We start from the raw sequence: 23,146 nt of genomic DNA, 5'->3' as shown, positions 1-23,146 counted from the left end.
CCTCTTTTGCGTTGACCACAACGCAATAAAACCCAATTTAGAATGAAGCGTCTCCAAAAACATCAGCACAACATGACAACCCACACAAACAATCCTGGTGTGACCAGACAGCAAACACACACATCCTCAACGAACATACCAGCACCCAATCATGTGGGAAACGCTCACAGTTCCTCCTGGCTCGGAGCAGAGGTAAGCTCGATGAGGTTGTCTGCAACACTGCAGGTCACAACACATCCGGAATTCATAATGCCAAATCTTGTTACTTTCTCCAATCCTGTTCGTAACACCAAATCTTGTGGTATATTTGATAGTGATGATGTGAAGATGTTGAACAGGATCTCCGCTGACATTGTCTTGCTTTCATAAGAAGTTTATTACATGAAGCTCAGCATCAAATTAAGCACATGCATGTGAGAGAATCCCAGCCAATATGGATCACTCTGCTGAAGCGTCTCTAGTCTTATGCTTATATAGGGTACAACAAAAGAGGGGTACACATACAAAAAAGTCAGACACAACACATTTCTGATACTACTTAGATACAATGAAAGTGAATTAAATGTTGTACAATGAAAAATTACATTTGAAAACACAGCAAATTAGACATTCATTACAGGTGGTTCAGTGTGTCCTTTGAAGATAATTTACTCATGCATATATTTTCCCCGTGACGAATATGTATAATGTGAATATAACGGGAAATGTATCTTGTTTTATGTTCAGATTAGACACTGAATTTTTCATGCCTGTTCTGAGAGCATCACCTCAGCGTTTGCAAGCATCACAATTTTTGTAAGCAAGACTGAAATGTTGAAACAAGTGAATGTTTGCTCTTTCATGAATATGTGATATGTAACAACTGAACTACACATTCATCATCCATTGCCTAATCAGTGATAAGAGGGGTATCTCAGCAACCTCACCTGAGGCCTTCAAAACTTTGCTATGAAGGCAGATACCAGCAGGCAAAACCATAGTGGCAGTGACAGGGTGAAAGCAGGAGGGCCAGCAGAATGTACAATGGAATGATAGCACTTGCCCACATTGCCAACTTTATCTACAGCTACAAACTCAACAATCTCTGAGCAGCAGGAGGCTTCGTAGTTTGCCTGAATGATGGGAACAGTCAAGGAGGTGTATGTGAGGTTTCCGCTGCCCTGACGCAATGAAATACTGTCTATCCCAGTGCCGTTTCCATCAGTAAGGTTGGCTGAGAGATTCCAATGGAAAGGTCCACACTGAGACACATCTTTAGGGCAGTGATCAGCCACCACAGTCACAATTTCACACACAGGTGGAATAAAATCTGTAATCTGGACAGAGAATAGGAATGTATGTATGAATCACAGCAAATTTACATCTGTGGGATACTTACAATAACATTTAAAAAACTTCATCTGTAATAGCTATGTTTGTAACCATGTCCAAAAGCATTTTATTTCATATTTATTTGCAGATGTATAATTCAGGATGTGCACTGTTACCTTGGAGACAACAGAGAATCTCAAAACATTGTAATTGGAGTCATCACCGCTGGACGACTTGGTTTCTATAGTCAAAGTGACATCTGTTCCCGATGGAGTGTCGGCAGGTGGCGTAATCGTCAAAGTGGCATTTGCATATTGTCCAGTCGTCAAAGTGAGGCTGTCAAAAGATAGAAAAAAATGCACTTTACTGAACTATTACTGTCAATAATCCATCCATTTGAGTTTGAGTGAAATATTAGCATGAATTTACTGCTATGGTAGTGACTATGTGAGAATGTAGTTGGGCGCAGCAACACTTTGAGCTAAATGCTAGTATCAGCATGCTAATATGCTCACAGTGACAATGGTGATGTAATGCAGGGATAATGAAGAATTAAGTACAAGAAATGGTAACATCACCTTCATTTAGCAGTATTTAAAGATTTTAGTAACACCTCAAATTTGACCAAGTATAGCTCTAGCTGTGTATAAATGTTAAGCACAGGCACTTTCTAAGGTGACATAAAAAGTGATAAAGAAGAGGGAAATGTCTTATTGTTTAAATATGGGAATAAACCTGCATATTTTCAGACAGTCCCTCCTGAAAGGTATTCATGGTGTTGTTCACATGAAAGTTACCAAGTTATTTGTTATGCATGAAAAACAAATTCTCAGACCCAGCAAAGGCTACTCCGTGATCAAGTTATGAACTGACTGTGACTGATCCATGTGGCTAAATTCAGAGCTGAAAAGTTAAGAGAATACAGAAGTGCCAAAATCTGTAGTTCCTGGAATGACCACTTTTGTCTCCAAAAGTAAGTCTATCCTCATAAGACCCCATGTTAAAATGTCCAGCTTAATAGAAAAAATAAACATGTTTGCACCTGGGTACAAAAAACAGGTCACGACGGAGAATTTTATAACTTACTCATTTAAATCATATTACGGTTTGTTATGCATATTACATGCACACAGTTGGCTCTGTTGCTCACTAGCTTGCGACTAACGTACAGTAAGTTATTGGCTATTTGGGGTGGATAAACCTGTGGTCAAACTCACACAAGTAACATGATAAAGGCAAATGATCTCACCATCAAACTCACATGATTAAAAATTTGCTTAGCTTTCTACGTGAACCCATTTATTATACAGTCTAAGTTGTGAACACAGAGCAAAGTAAAGATTTCCTAAAGATTAAAGATTTATTGTGCAGTCTAGAGTGACATTGTCAGTTTTGAAAAGGTGGAGTTGATAGCCATAACCCCTCAATCTGGCATCTGCAATGTGTGAGGAGAAGAGGTTTCCTAAGCTATGTGATTGTCCAAGAAACAGTTCTAAGAAAGTATACCCAGCCCACATTAGACCAGACAGATGTAACATTGCCCTAATCTTCAGGCAGCAGTAATGGGTAAGACAAGATAAAATAAGAACTTTATTGATCCCGCAGGAAATTGTTGTGCCTTATGTATATACCTTATGACCTGTCAATATGGTCAATATGGATATGTATAGGGGTATTTAACAATTTTTTTTAGCTACTTCTCCTTACCTTTCTGGGAAGGACATTTGGAAGTTTCTGTCATTTTTGGCGGTAATGGAGTACTGACCACCAGAGCCCTTGGTCATGACACTGAAGGGGAACTTGGAAGCTTTCCCTGGCTCCACACTGCTGCTTTCCACCACCTGGAGTGAAATGGGGAAGAAGAAGAAGGGAATAAAACAGGTGAAGAATAGTGATGTTCTTGAAATTTCACAGCTCTCTGCAAAAGTGTAAATGTTTTTTCATATTGCTTACAAATTCCAAATGGGTGCACAAAATGTACAGAGAAAATGAAAAGAATGACCTGGATATTCACTCTGGAGACAGACATCTGAGTGGTTGACTGCCTCTGAAATTTGCTGTTTGACAGTTTGTCAGTTCCTCTCAGAAGGACCACAAACTCCCCCTCAGGGACTGTATCAACAGTCACCAAGATGTCTCCATTGCCCATGTCAGTTGTTGTGCTATTGCTCAAAATCTCAGCACCAGACACAGTTACCAGGCCAATATCTTCAGTAGCCATTGAGGACGGACCTTTCCTACCCATTACTGAGAGCATCAGGGTGGTCGGCTGCCCTGGGTTTTCAGAAGACAGATATTAATAAACTAATAACTTTTTTACAGCCTGGCATCTCACAATAACTTGCAATTTGTTTTATTTGGATATAGTGTTAAAACAATGACATGATTGTAATTAATTAAATTAATTAATGACTCACATTTATGATCAATGATTATACATAATCACTTTATATTAGCACAATGTACAATTAATGCCAACATTATGAAACACTGGAAAAATTGCTTTATTGCATGTAGTGTACCTGCTTGTGGACGCCCACTGAGTACTGCATATCCTGGGTGAGGTCCCTCAAAGCGTTCCACAAAGTCATAGATAAAGGTAATTGTACTCTGTCCTGAAAACACAAGGACAGATTTGCAATAAATACACACCAAAAGGATAATTAAATGGACTTTTTGAGGCCTAACTGCCTTTCCTGACTGCTTTAAACACAAAATTTGTAAATGCAAAAAAGTTTGACCGACAGCCATAATAATATGTGTTCAATTATTTTGAGAGTAGATTAATTAATAAAATTAATAAACACTGTTCGCATGGACCAAGAACCAGTGGAAACAAATATTAGTTATCTTATTTAAAAAAGACAACAGGGGTCAGTGTGTATTGTCTCACTTAGGGACAAACTACATTTATTCATTCTTTGCTGAAAGTTACAGAAGATCTCTGGTACTGTTGACTAAAGCTAGGATACTTGTTTCCCCCTTTCAAGTTTTTATGCTAAGCTAAGCTGATCAGCAGCTAGGTGCAGCTCATCCATCCATTTTTTTTTAAACACTTGTCCATCAGGATAAGACAAACTCCTTTTGTCTATATAGTGTAATGTACACAACAAGACACCATGTCTGACCTGTGATTTTTAGTGTATATGGTTGGTTGGACTTTATGTTTATCTTCCAAGTTCCTGTCTGCTTGTCAGCATTAAGATGAATTCTTTTCAGGTTGCCCACTGACTTTATGATCCCCAGTTTGCCATTGGCCTCATTGTGGCTCTGACTCACACCTGGAATTAGGAAGCATGAATCATTAGTCATACAAATATATCACAATCTCAGCAAGAAAAGGTGAAACATAAGTGTCAGTGCAAACCCTGCATTGGGACTGGTGTGTTACCTGCAGGGTTAGTCAGTGTGAAAGTATTGGATGTTCCTGTGATGTAGATGGTGACATTTTTCAGAGATTCATCCAATATGAAGGGGAAGGTCTCCTCCTTCCCAGGGTTCCTCGCTCGCTGAAGAACTGTCACCTGATGGAGTGCAGAACAAAGGACAAAGAAAGCAAAATGGATGACTTGCGTCTCCATTATTCAGACTGGTCTAAACCATGCATGGTACATGCTACAGATAGTACAGTAATAATAACATAGTAATGTGCTATTAGAACGGCACAGGCTTACCAGAGCTGAAGTGGATGTGTCAAGGATGATATCTGTGGCCTGAGGCAACTCATTCTTAGTCACTTGGATGGCCTGGCCTCCAGAGACCAAAGCCAGGTCTTTGTAATCATCAAAAGAAGCAGATCTGAGGGAACGACGACGCCTCCCAGTGGTTCCAGTGATTAAGAAAGACACCTGTGGAGATCATTTAATCCAGAGATTATACCCTCAGCCTTTTACGTTTAATTTACTTAGAGTGAACAGGGAAAGGTTGGAGTTGTCATAGTCAGTATTTACGATTGACTTGGTGCTCCTGATAAGAGCAACAATAGTGTCCTTGAGGTCGATGTCTTTGGCTGTAGCATCAGTGAAAACATAGATGTGGGAGTAGGCAGGGGCACCAGTGAGAGCCAGCTGGAAGAATAAAACAATGAACCTGGTCAGTTCATTCAATTTTTTCCAATCAACAATAATCCTAATTACAACCTGACAATATCATAGTTTTACTACCTGAAGTCCTGACAGGCACATCTCAGGGGTATCACCGCCTCCTGTTGCTGTGAGTTTAGAGATTTCTCTTTTCATCTTATCAGCCTCTGTTGTCCTGATCATAGGTCCAAATTCTACGCAGAAAGCACAGAAAAGAGACTAAGTGCCAAGACTAACAGGTAAAATGTGTAAATGTCAAAATCACTTTCCATCCTATATAACCACTGTCAGTCTATGCAGATTTACAACCAGTTTCCTTAATTTACAAAACATCATACATGTAACCAGTATTACAGCTATATGACCAAGCATTATATGTATAACATTCTGTAGTATTATCACATGCCAGGGGTTGAACACTGTCAGTGGTTTCCTGAAAACGATTAGTAAGGTAGAAAAGTTCATACCAGGGTCATTGAAGGGCACCAGAATGTACTCAGATGGCTCATCCTGTGTTCCTTTTTTGCTGTCAATGATTTCATTAACGACTGCCCTGGCTTCATCGATGTCATCTGACATACTGCCTGTGGTGTCAATAACAAAGCACACAACAGAGGAGCGGGCAATCCCCATCATCCTGTGAGAATTAAAGAGAAAGTGAAAAATTGGAGGTCAGGTAACAGTGGACAGTGAAATGTTTGCTTTCTTTATGAAATAAAACTTTGAGATTCAAGATCAAATTGAGATTGAGATTTTTCACAAATTAACAGCATACCTCAGAAAGTCATTGTCACCGGCAGCTAATCGGATGTCATCCAGCAACTGCAGACTGGCAGCTATGGCTGCATTCACAGCTGCGCTGTGGAGGGCCACGTTGTCTGAACGACGCTCCTCTTTGTTGATGCCACCGCGAGGAACCGCAGTGCTAGTCAGGTCACTTGCACCTCCATGGCTGCATTTACCTGGTGCAAGACAGAAGAGGCTGGTCAAACTGACTATTTATAGTGGACTTAATGGCCTATTCGGGTATACTTCGGTTAGAAATGAATATGATTAATTCTTAAGTTAAGTGTGACCTTAAGTGTGAAAAGAAAGTTTCTTGGCCGTATATGTTGGCAACTATTTTTGGCCAGGAACGGTCACTTCCCAGAGTCCCCTCCAGTTGCCTGATAATCTGACAATGATGACAAGGCTTCAGGAAGTGACTGCTTTATCGTGAGCTGAGAATTTGGGAGTGAAATCAGTTTTCACATGGAATATTGGCAAGAAAGCAAATAAGTATAAATTATTCTTTTAAGGTGTAGGACTGGGCTGACCCTTTTTCTGTTTTGAAAATAATTTAATGACTTACTCTGAAGGTGATATCTTATATAAATCAGAATTCTAGCAAAATTCAATTATTTTCTTTCGAGTAACCAGGTATTTGAAATACCTTCTAGTTTGGTATGCTTTCTTTCCACCATGATGTGTCTGTAAAGTCATGTCTCCAAGTAATTAGGGTATCATAGTATAAATGTTTCCATATCTTGACTTTTAGCCAGTCATGCTTGTTGTGACTGCAAATGAATATACTGTAACTCTCTGTATTTGAATATGGGTTTGTGCTATGTTTGCCACTGTTACCTTTGGGCTTGGCTGCAGAGAAGATTCCCATGTAGCCTGATGTGAGTTTCTTCTCCTGCAGGATGTTGGGGAGGATGGGATTGGGACATGTTCCACTGGCACAGTCACTGCAGGTGGCAGTGTCTACATCTACACAAATGAAGGTCACATAAGAAGCACAACTTGCATAACTAAGCATCACTTCTTTTAATTTAAGTTGACTTTTGGTCTACATTATATCTTAGAACACTACTAGGAGTGCTATATTGGAGCCTTTTGATTATTTGATAATTATGCACACCCACCACCTAATCAGATTCAAGTAATCTCTGTAGTCATAGCGACAATAACATGCTCTGCTCTTTTATCTATAGATATACTTCCATGTGGAATTTTACATAACCTACAAGAATATGTCACAGGTGGGAATAAGTTTGTTTTTTTTGTCTGATCCAGTTTTTTGTTTATGAGTTGATGTGCCTTTATATTACATTTACCTTTATTACTTATGATGTGTGGGTGCCTGGCTTGTGTTTGGTTTTTTTGCTTCTCTTTTTTACCTATAGCTGGATCATGTCAATCAGACACCTGTGACAGATTACCCGGGAGATTTGGGAGGAGCCCACAGGAGAGAGCGGCACTGATTAAGAGACAGGTGTGGGCAGCAGAAGGAAAGGGAGACAAAAGAAAAGTGAGCGTGACAGGACAGGGGGAGAAGGAGCTGCTGGAGACAAGGCACGAGAGGTGGACGATACAAGGAACAGAAGGAAAAGGCTGGATTTGACTCTGATAGCTCGAAAGTAAATCAAGAATTGAACATGGACTCCACGCACTAGGACTGAAACAGAAGAGTCGATGACCAGGATCCTCTCCCTCATTCTACACGAGACCTTAAAATTAAGTAGCCCCCTCCTCCCTCTTTTTTTAAAAGACTGAACTGTTTTTTTTATATATATCCATATCTTACCAACTGTTCTATATTTTAAAAGAGATTCTCACAGTAAAAGAATCTTTACTACCATTCTTTTGTCCGTGTTTTCTCAATGGTGTTACTGGCTGGTATAAAAGAACCATATATTATTGTGTGACAAATACATGCCTACTTTATGACAACCCAACATCTTATATGTTTAACAACACACCTGCCAGGTTTTCCAAGGGAAGGTCTGGGCGTATGAGGTTGATGAACGGCTCTGTGTATCCCAGCTCCACCCAGTTGCTGTGACTGTAGAAGTCCTGACAATGCACAGAAACACACAGACCTTTACAGAAAGAGTTATGATTTTATATTCTGTGCACAATGCAAAGTGAGCTTTAGAGCCTCTCCTGCTTTGAGTATCATTTTTTTCCTTCTCTAACCTTATTATTCTTGTATTCAATGTATTCTTTCCCCATGTCCTCCTCATCTTGATGTTTAACTTCTTTGTGCTCAGTTGTTTCTATCCGACCTTCTCACCTGTAATGTGTGAAGGACTCTGCCCAGTGTTTCCCTGGCTGCCTGGAAGTTCTCCTTTCGAATGTTAGCCTTAATGGTCACCATGCCTTCTGTGATTAGGCCACGTCCTTCCAGAAAGGCCTCGGAGTTGAAGTGGTGTGGAGCACTGAAAGAATTTTTTCACAAGAGATAAGTGTAAGTAAGTAAAGGCAAATCATATTTAAAGCATATAAAAGCGACACGCAGTCTGATTATTTTATTTCTTTTTACTAATAGTTGTTTTGTTTTTCAATCTCTCTCCTACCTGTCGAGAAAGTCACGGTCTACCAGTCCGTTCTGAGCATAGATTTGTTGAAGAGCAGAGTGAAACTTGGCACCTGATACTTCTCCTATTGCTGTGGGGCCTAGACAGGCCTGGACCAGCTCTTCGGGAGAGAAGCCCTGTTGTCAAAGGTCAGAAGCTAGAGGTTACAATTCAGAAAGAGTGTGAGAGAGCTGACTAATTGAGCTAGAGCAGCTGAGCAGCAATGTTGGTCAAATAGGATATAACTAAGGCTCTACTTTCTTGCAGACATAAAGCCAGATGATGAACAAATGCACTTTTTATGCAATTTACCATGCTGTTATCATACAGCAGCAGGAGTGGAATGGGTCTTTTGCCTACAGTCTCTCATTTGAGAGGAGCTGTGCAAAATTTTGCACAGGGGTGGCACAGCAGTAGCAACTTCATTAATTATTTAAATCTCCTAACATGTGACAGAATCAGCCAGGATCTAATGGTCATTAATGTTCAGTAGTTTTCTAAACATCAGATTTGAAGTTATACTGACAGATTTGACAGAAAAATTTACCTGCAAAATCATGCGGAGCAGCATGGCTGTCCTCAAGATGAATCCTGAGCTCCATCAAATCTGTCAGGACTTTTTTTAAAAGGCAAAATCCAAACTCTGCTTCTTTAAGCAATGTAAAATAGTTTTTCTTTCATGTCAGGTTGATGACTACAGACTATGACTACAGAGGGTCTTCTGTTTTGCCACTTTGAATACATATTTTTTCAGTTTTTTACTGAAAACCATCATGCTGGTCAAGCCAGTGTCAGCAGGATTCTGTTGAAAGTTTTAAGTCAGTTTACATTGTAGTTGGTCCAATAGTTGCTCCAGGACCAAAGTGGTGGGTCATTTGTCAAATATTTGCCATCCCTAAAGCTATGCCACTATCATGTCTAAAATAAAATGTATGGCTGCTGTTCCCTATGAAAACATCTCCCACAAGCTTCTACCAGTCTCTTCAGACATTTTTTTAAATGTTTAAACACACAAATGTTATGAAATCAGGGTGGATATGTGAATATGTGTGTGTGTGTGTGTTTTTCCGTGTTGCCGTGATTGTTTGCGCTGGCATGCACACTTTAATCCTCCACCCTACCGTAGGATTGAATTCATGACCAGCTGCCTCAGCCACTGCCCGACATGTCTCTGTAACTTTTTTCAGAAGGGCGGTTCTTGTAATGCTGATATGAGTGGATGTCCCACCCCCGATGGGGGCAAAGGCCACAGTGGGCCTTGACAGGGCAAAAGCCAGCAGAGCTACTCCCAGGACTGAAGTCATGATCGCTCTAAGGACAAAAATTGATTAGATATCAGTAATCAGGTTGGTTGAATGACAAACATAGAAAAAGGGCTGCTAATTCAACCGATTTGAGTTCTGACTTTGTTTCTGGAATATATATTAAAAGAATATCAAACAGATTAATTTCATCTTCAGTGCTGTTTCACTCCCATGTAAGCTGACAATGGAGCTGACAAAACCAGTAAGTACAGAGGACATGTGCTGATTTTTAGAAGGTTTGTCTGTAGCATTCAAATATTCTGAGAATTATTTCTATTTAAAGCTGAGTGTATATGTGTGTATACACACATATGTGATGAGTGTATATACACATATGCCCCGATTCCTTAATTCTTCTTAGAATTAAAATCTTGAAAATCTTAACATCATTCTAAATTAAATATTCTGAAATATTTTGATCTTGATGTCTCAAGTAACATGGAAAGTCAGTGCAGTAGTTTGTGATTAAAATTAACAAAATTGAACCTTAATATACAGTCTTACCTTGATGTGTCTCAGCTGTGAAGATGACAGTGACTCTCAAAGTTGTGTAATGTGCAGTTCCACCACCCCTCTATAACTGAATATATATAGTACTGTGGATATGCTGGGTGGAGACTTGAATCCCCCGTTTTGAGGAATGAAAGTTATGTTCTCAGAAGTGATAGAAACATGACTTGGTGTGTGTATGTACGTGTGAGTGTGCGCGCGCATGCAACTGTTCACTGGTATAAGCATTAACAAGGGTGTAGACACTTAAACACTGCCATAACTTAAGACATCTTGAGGAATGTACCAACTTTACTGTAATAACTCTATAGTGGAATGATACATGATTATAAGCATTTTATTAGCTTATTACCAAAACCACCACACTGTGAGTAACAAACAAAGGTGGGACATGTTAAGATAATACTTGATAAATTCTTCCCAACACTCAAGATGGAACTGGAGGACTGGTGGACAATGACTCACACAGCATGGTTCCTGTTTTTCTGTTCCTGTTAAATTCCTGTTATATCTTCTTCTTTGTCTTCCTGAGACAAAGTTCTTTCACTTTGTACAATCTCTCTATGGAGATACCCACTGAATTCTGCCCCCATCCACAACCCCACCAACCCCGCACTTGCACAAGCGCTTACTATAATATTCATTTGTTTTCAGCATGTCATCTGACAAGGGAACTGTTTTCTGAATTACATCCGATTTATTTATGGCACATACACACATGTAGAGTGGTTATGCATTAAAATTTAGTGAAATATTCCCCAATTACATGCATTTTTCATTTAATCCCTATCACCCTGACTTGTGTTCAGGAAGTACAGGATGGAGCTGGGATGGATGATGATGTACTGACCACTAAGAGCACTTTCACACTACTGTCACATTCACCCGTTCACACACTAATGGCAGAGGCTGATATCAATCAGAAAGTTATGATCTAAACATTCACACACTAATGTCACAGCATCTGGAACAATTTTGGAGTTCAGTGTCTTGCTCAAGGACAATTCAACATGCAGACCAGAGGAGCTTGGGATCGAACAAGCAACCTTCTGTTAACTGGATGACCCGCTCTACTTCATGCAACCTAAAGTGACCATATTCTGTGACACTCTGAGTAGATCCCTCTTCATGATGTAGTCACATCAATTTGTTTCCACCCTCTATCCAGTGTTGCAATTGTGGGGGGAGCCAGGGAGGCTTAAATCCCTTGAAAAAAAGTTGCTGGAAGCCCCCCAGGTTCTCATCATCAATCATGTTAAATGAGTGTGCCATAATTTACAAAATGATCAACAACATCATGCTTTTTTAAAGACTTGAAACTAGAAATTGAGACCATAGACTCATTGGGAAACTGTTTACTAAATTAATAAATCAAATGAGAGGTAGGGTCATTTTCTCATCTTTGTACATACAATCAGTCCTCATTTACTGGCCATTAGAAAGAATGCAGGTTTAAGGCACTTATACATTGGCTTCACTTGTCAGACCCAGACACTTTGTCTACTTATTACACTCTATATGTCATACTGTAAACACAAAACACAAAAGAGACATACTGAAAATGAAAGATGTTTTGAGTCATTTTTGGCACCAGATGGTGACAGAGATGTTCAGAACCACTAAACAAAACTTGGTTATCTCCTCTTCTCCTCACACTTTCCTCTGATAAATACTGTGAGCTGCTAAGTAACGCCAGTGTGAATGTTGCTGTTGTAGGTGGAGGCAGATTAGGACTGTTAACTACACAGAGAGTGTGAGGATGTGTCAGTATAGGTTTACAATTTGTGTTGATGTAATACATCATTATGGAAACTACTACACAGTATGAAGTAACAGGAGAACTAGTTCACACAAGTCCAGTTATGGCAAGATACCCAGTCACGTAGGACAGACAATGACACATCAGACATATCATGTTTCAGTTCTTACTATGATACTTACTGTTTTTCTATGTAGTTTACCCAAAATTTCAGTCAAATTTGCCTCTCATCAGAAATCTTAGTATATGGGACAGAGCAAGGCAAGTGTGTGCGTGCGTGTGTGTGCGTGCGTGCGTGTGAGTGTGCACGCGAGGATAGGTGGGGTTGTGGGTGGGGGCAGAATTCAGTGGGTGTCTCCCAAAAAGGGAGTGTTGTACAAAGTGACAGAACTCAGAGAATGAGTACCAGGAAGACAAATACAAAGACATTACAGGAATTTTGAATGAAAGATTGTGTCTGTCCCTCCATGCGGTGAAAGTGACCTAAGATCAAGGTAAGTGTTTCGAACACTTAAATGTATTCATAGTTAACAGCACATTAATAATTGTATGTAACTGTCATCACATTACCAAGAAGTCTGTAGAACCATGACTGTTTTTATAACTGATGTACATTTTTAAAACACAAACAGCTTCATGGAAAAAGAATAGATTCTCATAAATTATACTGTTCCTTATCCTCAGATATGCTAATTTTATGTAAGATTACCAGATTGATACTCTCTCTCTCTCTCTCTCTCTCTCTCTCTCTCTCTCTCTCTCTGTCTGTCTGTCTACATACATACACACACACACATACACACAGCCCTGCAATAAATCCTACCTTCATGAAGGTTATATTATTGAATGTTGATATCGCTGCTGAATTGTATTGTTTAATATTGAGAACGGTTTCTAATATTTTGTTTTTCCACTTGATTTATGTCAATAAAGATAGAGTAAATATTACCTATAAAATGCCAATTTGTTGTCTGTATTAAATATCAAAATCAAGCAAGCAGCAGAACAGCTAACAAAGAGCTATTACAGTCAAACATGAGTAGTGCTACCTGCAATTTTAATATAAAGCATTACAGGAAATTGCACGATTACATACACTATCAGCTCGCAGGGAATTAAGACAGCACACTTAGCCATAATACACACCTCTATGAACAAGAAAATTTGATTATGAAAAAGAAATGTTAATAAGAACTGTGCAGGTTTGCTAAGATACAGAGGGGTGCACTTTGTACTATATTTTCAGTGTTTCCAATAAGCACCTGCTTCTCAAATTGTCGTTGTTCAAGCTGTCAATTTATTATTATAAATAAGTGCATTCACAATTAAAAACTTTATTCATGCAAAAACACCCTCAGATTTGAGACCAACATGGACAGTTTACACTTACAGGGAAAGTGTTGTCATGGATTAATTAGATTAGAATTAGATGTTCCACATGTCAGTTATTTCTTGGTATGTAACTCTGTATGTCATATTACCATTAACTTAACTGCAATAGGGTAGTAGAAATGTAAATAGATGAAGATCCCTATCAGATCACAAAATCTGATAGAGCAATAGGTTCAGTTTCTTCGTGTGATTTGCTCTGTCGAGATTGTCTTGGTTTAGGTCTTTAGTTTGTGCAGAGTAATAAATATATTAAACATACTGTGGAGGAGTCTACATTATTGTCTTCATTATTTAAAAACACCATCGCTCATTAAAATCTATCTGACGTGTCTCAGGCGGGAATGTTCGAAGACGATGTAATGTTTTGGTCCCGTTATGTGAAGTTTGCCGACTTCTTTCCTCACCCTTTAAACCTCTTCTGGAAGCTATAGTGGCGACCAATTAGAGCACACCCTTAGTTTGAATAAAATTTCTCTGGCTTTGAAGAGCTTTGGGATCATATAAAAAAGTAAAGTACACAACTCAACTCAACTCAACTCAACTCAACTCAACTCAACTCAACTCATTTTGAGACATTTAATGCAAAAATATTACGTAAACACAACAAAATAACTAGTTTTCTGCTTTTTCTTCTAAGTGGTAAGCTAAGATGAGCAAAGGATTATTATATTAGCTTAGTGCTGAGTATTTTTCATTTTTTAGAGCTGAGTCTCTGAGTACAAGAGCTCCAGACTTTCTTAGCTAACAGGTCTTGCAACAATAAGAACATTGTGACATACAATGATGCAGCCCAACAAGTCAGTCATCATTATTCTGGTGCGTAAACCAGCTCCATGACTCCAGACAGTTTAATGGCAGCAGTTACGTGACTACATTGCCATGGAAACATTCTGGCATGGGGTGATAGAGCATTGATACATTTGGCATTATGAACTGACTGCCATCCATTCAGAGGTTGAAAAGACAGCGTCTTAGTAAGGTCTGACTACCTTTATTTCTTTTACTTTCTGTTAACTTATGTGCCCTGTTATTCTCATCAAAGAAAAGTAATACAGAAGTTGTTATCTCCATGAAAAAGAGATTGATAGGCACATAGATAAGATAGATAGTTCTGACAATGACGTGATGGTATCTCCTCAAACATTCCTCGCCTGTAATGCATAACTAAACACATCTAGATGCTGGTATGTAGTTAGACCACAGGAACAGGTTTTGACATGTCCTTTGTAACAAAAGGATACTAAAGGGAAATGTTTTTTTACTTGTTTTCCAAAAAACGAGGAATAAAGAATATGTGCATTAGTGCTTTTAGTATCCACCTAAGAGCTGGTACATGATGCAGTTCACCTAGAAATTCTCATTACTACATGACTGTACAGGTCCAAATGTGTAATCGCCTGAGACTGTCTGATGATGTTTTCTTTACACTGCCATCTACATCAACAAAGATTTGTAATTGAGCAATAAAGATGAAGCCTGTGTTTATGGTGTTCATTTAATTTAGTTATCATACATTCATCAGCTGTCTACAGAAAATCGACAGGAAAATATCATTATCAATATCACCGTCTTCAGCACCATGACTGTAATAAAATAAACAGAAATCTTTCTCAGTGTAAACAAGAATATGCATGAAAAGAACCCAGCTACTGCAGATGACATGTACAAAGCATTTACATTTCAAACAAGACCAAGCATGTGTTAAACTCCTAACCATAACCCTAACCCTAACTCCTTTAATTAGTTCTCCATTAGTTTCTTAAAACTGTCTTTCCTCTTCAGAGCACTGATGTCAAACACAACGTTCAACCCAGGTGCCTTGGGGGGACCACTGTTCTGTCCTCTACTACAGATCATGAGGAACCACAGCCTAAATAACGACACAAAGACCAATTTGGTGGTGATTTGCATCCACGGTCTGGTCTCCTGCCTGGGGATTTTAGAAAACACCCTGATCCTCTGGGTGGTGGGCTTCCGCCTGCGGCGCCGCACTGTGGCATCAGTCTGGGTGCTCAACCTGGCCATGTCTGACTTCCTGGCAACACTAACGCTACCCCTCTTCACTGTGTACCTTAGCTCCTCACATAGCTGGAAGCTTGGCATCCCACTTTGCAAAATACAGGCTTCCATCTTCTTTTTGAATATGTTTGTGTCAGCCTTCCTGCTGGCAGCCATTTCACTGGACCGCTGCCTTCTGGTGGTCAAGCCAGTGTGGAGCCAGAATCATCGATCAGTGGCAGGAGCTTGGAAGGTGTGTGTATTGGGATGGCTATGGGCGTCAATCAATACATTACCTTACTTACTTTTCCGCTCAGTGATTCAGAAAGAGGATGGTAGGCAACTGTGCTATCATAATTTTGCCTTGCATTTCACCTCTCAAACCACTCTGGACAGAGACTGCAAAGTGAGAGAGGCAGGAACAGCCATCTCCAAGTTACTGCTAGCATTCCTGATCCCCCTGCTGGTGATTGCAGGGAGCTACATCCAAATTGGTCTCAGCCTGAGGAAAAGGAGCATGAGGAGAAAGCAGAGTGTAGCCAGGTTCACTGATGCACTTATTGTGTCAAACAAAGAGGACGAATCAGGAATTACAAATACCCCTCGAACCACAAAAGCCACTAATGTCTGTCTTAAGCCTCCAGCATCTGGTCCGTCTTTATCTCAGACACCTACTGCTTTGTCTCCTACTATGTCTAACCAGACCAGTCACAGTCAGATGTCCCAGAGCTTCACCAAGATGGTCACATTTGTGATTGCAGCATTTGCTTTGTGCTGGGCTCCCTATCACATCTTCTGCATAATCGAAGTGACAGCCCAGTACTGGGTCAAAAATCTCAGCCTGGTTGAGGTGGGGCTGCCCCTAGCTACAACATTTGCATTCTTGAATCCAGTGTTGAACCCCATTCTATACGTCTTCAGCTGCCCAAACTTCTGTGTGACAATACGACAGAGTCTGGGAGCAGTGTTTGATGGTCTGGTGGAAGAAAAGGGAGGGTTGCTGATGGTACCAGGGAGAAGTTTAAAAGCACATATTAGGCAGAAGAGCAGTAGAGATACTCGCCCTGGGACACCTGTGCCACCAAATGACTCATCCTCACCTCCCTTCCCAAGACATGAATTAAAAACAAAGGCTGAAATTGGCTGAACTTGGATGGTAGATGCCAGATTAGTGGGACTCTTGATTTATGTATTTAATGATGTCAGTTATGTAGTCACCATCATCAGGTCAGCATTTCATTTTGTATAATACTTTGGTTTGTGACAAAAGTACCTTCAAATCTCTAATTGCCTTACCTGTACTATGTGCTGATTAGCAAATGTTAGCCTGCTAATATGATAAACTAAGCTGGTGATCATAGTAAGGATTATGCCTGCTTAATATCAGCATATTAGCTTTGTCACTATGAGCAGGTTAGCATGCATTTGGCTCAGCATGGTCCTCAAAGGGTGAAGCTTACTGACCTTGACTCCTCTTGCACCACTGTGAGGTTAACATTAGTGTTTTTATGTGAGATGTCTCAACAGCTATTACGGGATTCAGTCGTTTAGGGTTAGCCATGAAATTTGGTACAGACATTAATGTGCCCCTGAATTAGTATATCTTGATGATCCCTTAACTCTCCATATAGCACCACCACTTTTGAATGGTTTCACTCACTGTCATGAATAAACACTTTTTTGTTTGTCTGCAGTGTTAAATTGAAAAGATTTGAAAAGACAGAAATGTTTCATCTGTTTTAGTTTGGTTTTTCACTAAGTTTGTTTTTTCAGTAGAAGAGTGAAAAACTTTTTAATTTATCAACATGCCATCATTCAGTTCTTGTGATACTTTCCCTTCTCACAGTAAACTGCAGCTACAATCAGGAAAATACATCAAAGGAAAGCACTCTCAAGTGTCTTTCCTTTATTTAGCAACATCCCATGGAGTTACAAGGTAAATGTGAGTGAGTGGTCATGAGAAGAATAAAATGAGGATTTTTATTTAACATAAAACAAATGAATTCAAATGGAACAATTGAAAGGTTTATTGCAAGCAGCAAAAGCCGTTTATGGCTAACAGACTAAAATCTTTGGTTTCTGTGTTCTTTTATTCTGAGTTCAAGCTAAGTTAATTTTGACCACCAGAGAGCAGTATAGCACTGATTACGTAAACAGACATGAAATGATGAGGTGGGATTATGCTTTTGAGGTCCTGTAATCCAGCAGCACTTTGAATCTAAACTGCTTACCACCTTTCTGAGTTACTAGATTTTTTTCATATCTGATAACAATTTTGATTGCCACAGCTGTTTCAATTGTCTGGTTCCACCGCAATCAACATCACACTCAGGCTGACGTTTAATGTAGGCCGTAGCAGGGTAGGATTACTATGGAGGTAGTTGTAATTTGTGGAGAATATCAGACAGTGAAAATTCAAAATATAAAGACAGAGCAGGATTAAACCTAACGGGTCAGGCTGACATACAAAGCTTCGCTTTACTCTCATCCATTCAGTTTCAGCAGATTATCCTCCTCCCTCACCCTCTGTTGGTGGCCATCTTTCATTTTTTCCTTATCTGTATTAATTCATTTCCTTATGCCATTTTGAATGTGCAACAATTCCTGGAGTCTTTGAAGTTATAAAGACAAAGGAATGAGAAGAAGAACTAAAGAAGACAGAAAAGAACTGAAAAAGGAGAAGTGTTGGCAGAGGTTCACATAATTCCTCAACCAAAATCCTTATGTTTTGTCTAATTATATTCTATTTCAGCCTTCCCTTGCAATATTTTTTTTTTTTTAAAAAAAGTCAAATATTTATAAATGGTCATCATAAATGGTTAAAAGTTAAATGTGACATATAGCTAGCTCATATATGAACATGACTCATTTCAAGCGGGGATATCATTTAACTTGGCAAAGTAAAATAACATGGATATTATTTTTACAAATTTGAACTGCCTGCTCAGTTTTAAATTCAATTCAAATGCAACTTTAAATACTATGTCTAATGTATGGTTTGGTAGCTATATGAAGATTATTACTCAATTAAGATATGATAAATTTTGGTTCATATGTATATATGTATGCATGTATCGATTTATTTAGCTATGTCAAGGGAAGGATCTAAATATAATTAACTGGGAACAGCTTTTTAAAAGTGAAAAATTAGGCTCACTTTCCTCTGAATTTGAATGAGTCAACTGAATTATTAAAGATTCTCTGAAGAGACATGAATGGAATGGTCTAGATGTAGTTAAGATTAGAGGTACACTGTTATTCAACTACAGAAAAGACACAAACACACAGATAAGGATAAGGATATAATCAAACAACTGGAGAACAGTGAGAACACAGACAAAGTAAGATGATGAAAATGACCAAGCTAAAGAGATTATATAAAGTCCTGTGAGAAACAGTTGGTATGGATGAGAGACAAGGAAAGAATGAAAGAGAGAGCACATGGAGGGTCGGTGGTAAGTATTGCTTTAAAAGGGTTTAATGCTGTTACAGTGCTTATAGGTGACAGATGCTGAGTGGAAAATCGCATTGTACATCAGTACTTTTCTTTTAAACATCATGCACTGGTGTACACTCATGAATGCACACACACAAGGGAAGACACATTTGCATTTGTTAAAAAATATGCACAAAAAAGCTGTATTATGCATGTCTATTATTATCAAAAGCTTCAAGCACAGCAACTGTGTATGTATATTGTAATGCACATCTCTGTAAGTAGAAGAACACTAATAAAGGTCAGCACATATTCTATGTTTGTTCTATGTTATGAGTGTATGTATTTATTTGGTTTATATCTATTACGTATAAATCTCAGAATATGAATCTTTAACAGACAGTTTCATACTGTACGTTCTATCTATAGAAATCCATTTGTAATTAATTTGGCTATATGACTAGTGAAATACATTTGTCATTTATGGCAATGGAAGAAAACACAACAAAATATTGCCCTATATTTTGCACATGCTGACACAAGATCGCTTAAAGCTAGTGAAAATAATAAATCCACTTCTTTTCATAACTGCCCATATAATTATACTCACCACTGGCCTCCAACCAGGATTTTCTGAAGAAACTCTGATATGAAGGGTATCTTTTACTTTTTGAAAGGTTGCCAGAGCCTGAGTGACTTTTTGGTTTTCCGTTTGTAAGAAATATCTGAGGGTTAAGTCCTCCTGCTCCCTGACAAACTTATGTTTGTCAGTGCTTACAAGAATGCTATACTGTTTTGTTACAATACATGTAGCAACATGAGATTTTTTTTTCTGCTGTAACTTATGAACACGAATGGACGGAAGTGGGCGTGAGCTTGATTACTAAATGTCCTGTTTCTTAATCAGAAGACTAGGTTCAAACAGTTATACAGTACAGTAGACTTCCATTGAGGTTTACAATGAAATAACACAAGTTGTAACACTGTGATATCATTGTTAAGTTGATAAGGAATACTGACGAACACTGTGTAAGTTGTGGGTCCTACATATTGATTTATTAGTTTCCTAAGAATCAGTTGATATAATCACCCGGGTAAATTGTATCTACTGATTGCTGAGTCCAAGAAATAATGGTGCATTCCAAATAGTTGTTGACTGAGTTCAGCACCAGACTGAAAGTTTGTTTAGTTGGAGTTCTTGGTCATTATGCAGACACAGAGATTATCTTCATCTGTCTATCATAATGTGTCCAAAACTTCTAACTCATTGTTAACTATTCTGGGATAGCCACCGTGACTACCACCAGTGACCTTCTGAATGCAGCTCCAAACAACAGGCACAGCAATGTCGGTCATGGCTTACTCCGTGCACTCTCCCACCACCACCTTTACAGATGTTCAAGACATAAATTTAAACTGGGAAAAATACCTTTGATGCATGAAAGCAGTGTTTCTGCTAATGAAAAACATACATTGTAAAATCCAATAAACAAGTTCTGTGCTATCGAATTTGAATCCACAAACTGCAAACAGCATGAGAATTGCACAAACATGATATACTGTATATATACACTAATGTCTGTCATTCCATCTGCTGTGTGTCCAACGAAAAAAATAGTGTTAAGTTTCAGAGAGGATGTCACACTTTGTGGCATTAGCAAACATTTCAAGTATTTCATTTTGGATAGTATCTGACATGCAGTTGCCTCTGTCTAGCAGCCATTCTCCAGGTGCAAAATACCTCTTTAGCAAAGGGACTGTGTCACTGTGGTCATGGACTATCCACGCTACAAACATGTTGTTGCACAGTCTGTTTCTTCTATTTCCATTTTTAAAGCGAACCTCGCTGGAATAATCAAGTCAAGTCAAGTCAAGTCAACTTTATTTGTATAGCCCATTTTTACAAGCAGTTTGTCTCAAAGGGCTTAACATAACAGCAACATCCTCTGCCCTTCAACCCTCACATCGACTAAGGAAAAACTCCCAGAAAAACCTTTAACAGGAAAAAATGGAAGAAACCTCAGGGTGAGCAACAGAGGAGGGATCCCTCACCCAGGATGTGCAATGGATGTTGTACAGGCAGGAAAGCAGTTAACAACATGAGAATGACATTACTAAAAAGAGAAGTAAAACAAAATCTCAACTGTTTAGTTTCACTTTTGCTACCACCTCATTTCACAAGACTGAAATTATAATAATGAAATTATAATGAACTGCTGTAACATTCATGTATTTTTTATGTGCTGTTGAAAATCACTATCCTATCAGTTCAATTTCGGCCCATACCCTTGTAACTTTTCTTCTAGTTTGATCGCACGTCTGGTTTGATCGCACTACCAGTGAGCTCAGTAGCCTCAGCACAGACAGAGACCCCTCTGCTGCTGTCTCTTGGAATTACTGGCTCTAAGCAATGTTGTTGTTGTCATCCACATCTGTGTTTTTCTTTGGAAAACTAACATTACTTGAAAAAAAAAAAAATCATGTTTGTTTGTTTCCAGTTATTGCAGTCTAAATATCAGCAATGCATTTTCAGAAGCAAAGAATGCAAAATGTAAAATAACATTTTTTTTTATTTTATTTTTAAACTTTATAAATGTGACTGCAGTTTGAATAATGTAGCATTTTTAGGGAAAAGATTGTTTTTTACTTTCACTTTGGACAACAGACCACACCTAAACCAATGTTCTTGTTTATCATTCTTTATCCCTACCTGTCAGCTCTTGCTCTGCTGAGCCCTTTTCCCCTTTATTTGTCTTCTCTTTTCATTTACTCATGATCATGTTTGTGGCTTTTAGCTGCACCTCTAGGCACCAGTATATCAAACTCCTGACATTTGTGCATCGCAATACCCCAGATTTCTGAGATTATGCACTCAAGATTGCACCACACAAAAGGCTGCCTGTTACAGAAACTCCTGCTCTTCTTTTCTTCTTTTCTTTATTTAAGTAATTTTTCAAGTACTTTTTAAGTACTATCAATGGCATTCATTCTCCTTGGCTTGACTGCTGCCTTTGACACCACTGATCATGCCGTCTTATTAGATTTTGTTATGTTACAGTCTCATTTCAAAATAGATTAAATTCATTTCTCCCTCAAAATTTTACACAAAAAAACAATTATGACAAAGGGAAACAAGTTTGCTTGAATCTTTTTTGCAAATTTATTAAAAATAAAAAACAAAAATATGACATGTACATAAGTATTCACACCCTGTGATCAATACTTTGTTGAAGCCCCTTTGGCAGCGATTACAGCCTCACGTCTTTTTGAGTATGATCCTATAAGCTTGGCACACTTATTTTTGGGCAATTTCTCCCACTCTTCAATGCAGAACCTCTCAAGTTCCAGCAGGTTGGATGTGGATCGTATGTGCAAAGCCATTTTCAGATCTCTCCAGAGATGCTCAATAGGGTTCAAGTCTGGGCTCTGGCTGGGCCACTCAACAACATTTACAGAGTTGTCCCAAAGCCACTCCTTTGTGATGTTGGATGTCTGCTTAAGGTTGTTGTCCTGATGGAAGATAAACCTTTACCCCAGTCTGAGGTCCAGTGCACTCTGGAGCAGGTTGTCAGCAAACATGTCTCTGTACATTGCTGCAGTCATCTTTCCCTCGACTCTTACTGGTCTCCCAGTTCCTGCTGCCGCAAAACATCCCCACAGCATGATGATACCTCCACCATGCTTCACAGTAAGAATGGTATTGGCCAGGTGATGATCAGTGCCTGGTTTCCTCTAGACATGACGCTTGGCAAACTCCAGGCAGATTTTCATATGCATTTTTCTGAGGAGTGCCTTCCGTCTGGCCCCTCTGCCCTACAGGCCTGATTAGTCCTTCTTGAAGGTTCTCCCCTCTCCACAGAGCAACGCTGGAGCTCTGTCAGAGTGGCCACTGGGTTCTTGGTCACCTCCCTGACTAAGGCCCTTCTACCCCAATCACTCAGTTTAGTTGGGCGGCCAGCTCTAGGAAGAGTTCTGGTGGTTCCAAACTTTTTCCACTTACAGATTATGGAGGC

General features: G+C 39.1%; 2 protein-coding genes across 3 annotated transcripts; one reads left to right on the top strand and one right to left on the bottom strand.

The window, feature by feature from the left end:
* Window positions 1-357: 357 nt before the first annotated feature.
* Window positions 358-19,902, bottom strand: vwa11 (von Willebrand factor A domain containing 11). Of its 2 annotated transcripts, none has more exons than XM_046403680.1 (18): window positions 19,744-19,902; window positions 9,856-10,043; window positions 8,735-8,871; window positions 8,452-8,596; window positions 8,138-8,231; window positions 7,017-7,145; window positions 6,169-6,355; window positions 5,861-6,030; window positions 5,475-5,587; window positions 5,262-5,378; window positions 4,986-5,159; window positions 4,703-4,835; window positions 4,440-4,592; window positions 3,834-3,926; window positions 3,314-3,585; window positions 3,019-3,152; window positions 1,488-1,647; window positions 358-1,316 (listed from the first exon to the last, which is right to left on the bottom strand). In XM_046403680.1, exons 2-18 carry the CDS (start codon window positions 10,036-10,038, stop codon window positions 936-938), a joined length of 2,775 nt encoding a protein of 924 aa, XP_046259636.1. In that variant the 5' UTR covers window positions 10,039-10,043; window positions 19,744-19,902; the 3' UTR covers window positions 358-935. The 2 variants fall into 2 exon arrangements, with proteins under 2 accessions (XP_046259636.1, XP_046259644.1); XM_046403688.1 differs by lacking the exon at window positions 19,744-19,902 and adding an exon at window positions 10,543-11,121.
* On the top strand, window positions 12,667-19,450 carry LOC124066874 (prostaglandin D2 receptor 2). The gene is made up of 2 exons (XM_046403700.1): window positions 12,667-12,801; window positions 15,482-19,450. Exon 2 carries the CDS (start codon window positions 15,489-15,491, stop codon window positions 16,842-16,844), a length of 1,356 nt encoding a protein of 451 aa, XP_046259656.1. The 5' UTR covers window positions 12,667-12,801; window positions 15,482-15,488; the 3' UTR covers window positions 16,845-19,450.
* Window positions 19,903-23,146: the final 3,244 nt, after the last annotated feature.

This window comes from Scatophagus argus, chromosome 2, assembly GCF_020382885.2.
Source record: "Scatophagus argus isolate fScaArg1 chromosome 2, fScaArg1.pri, whole genome shotgun sequence".
Classification (NCBI taxonomy): domain Eukaryota; kingdom Metazoa; phylum Chordata; class Actinopteri; family Scatophagidae; genus Scatophagus; species Scatophagus argus.
Note: the sequence above shows the minus strand (reverse complement) of the source record. Positions and strands in the feature narration are given on the sequence as shown.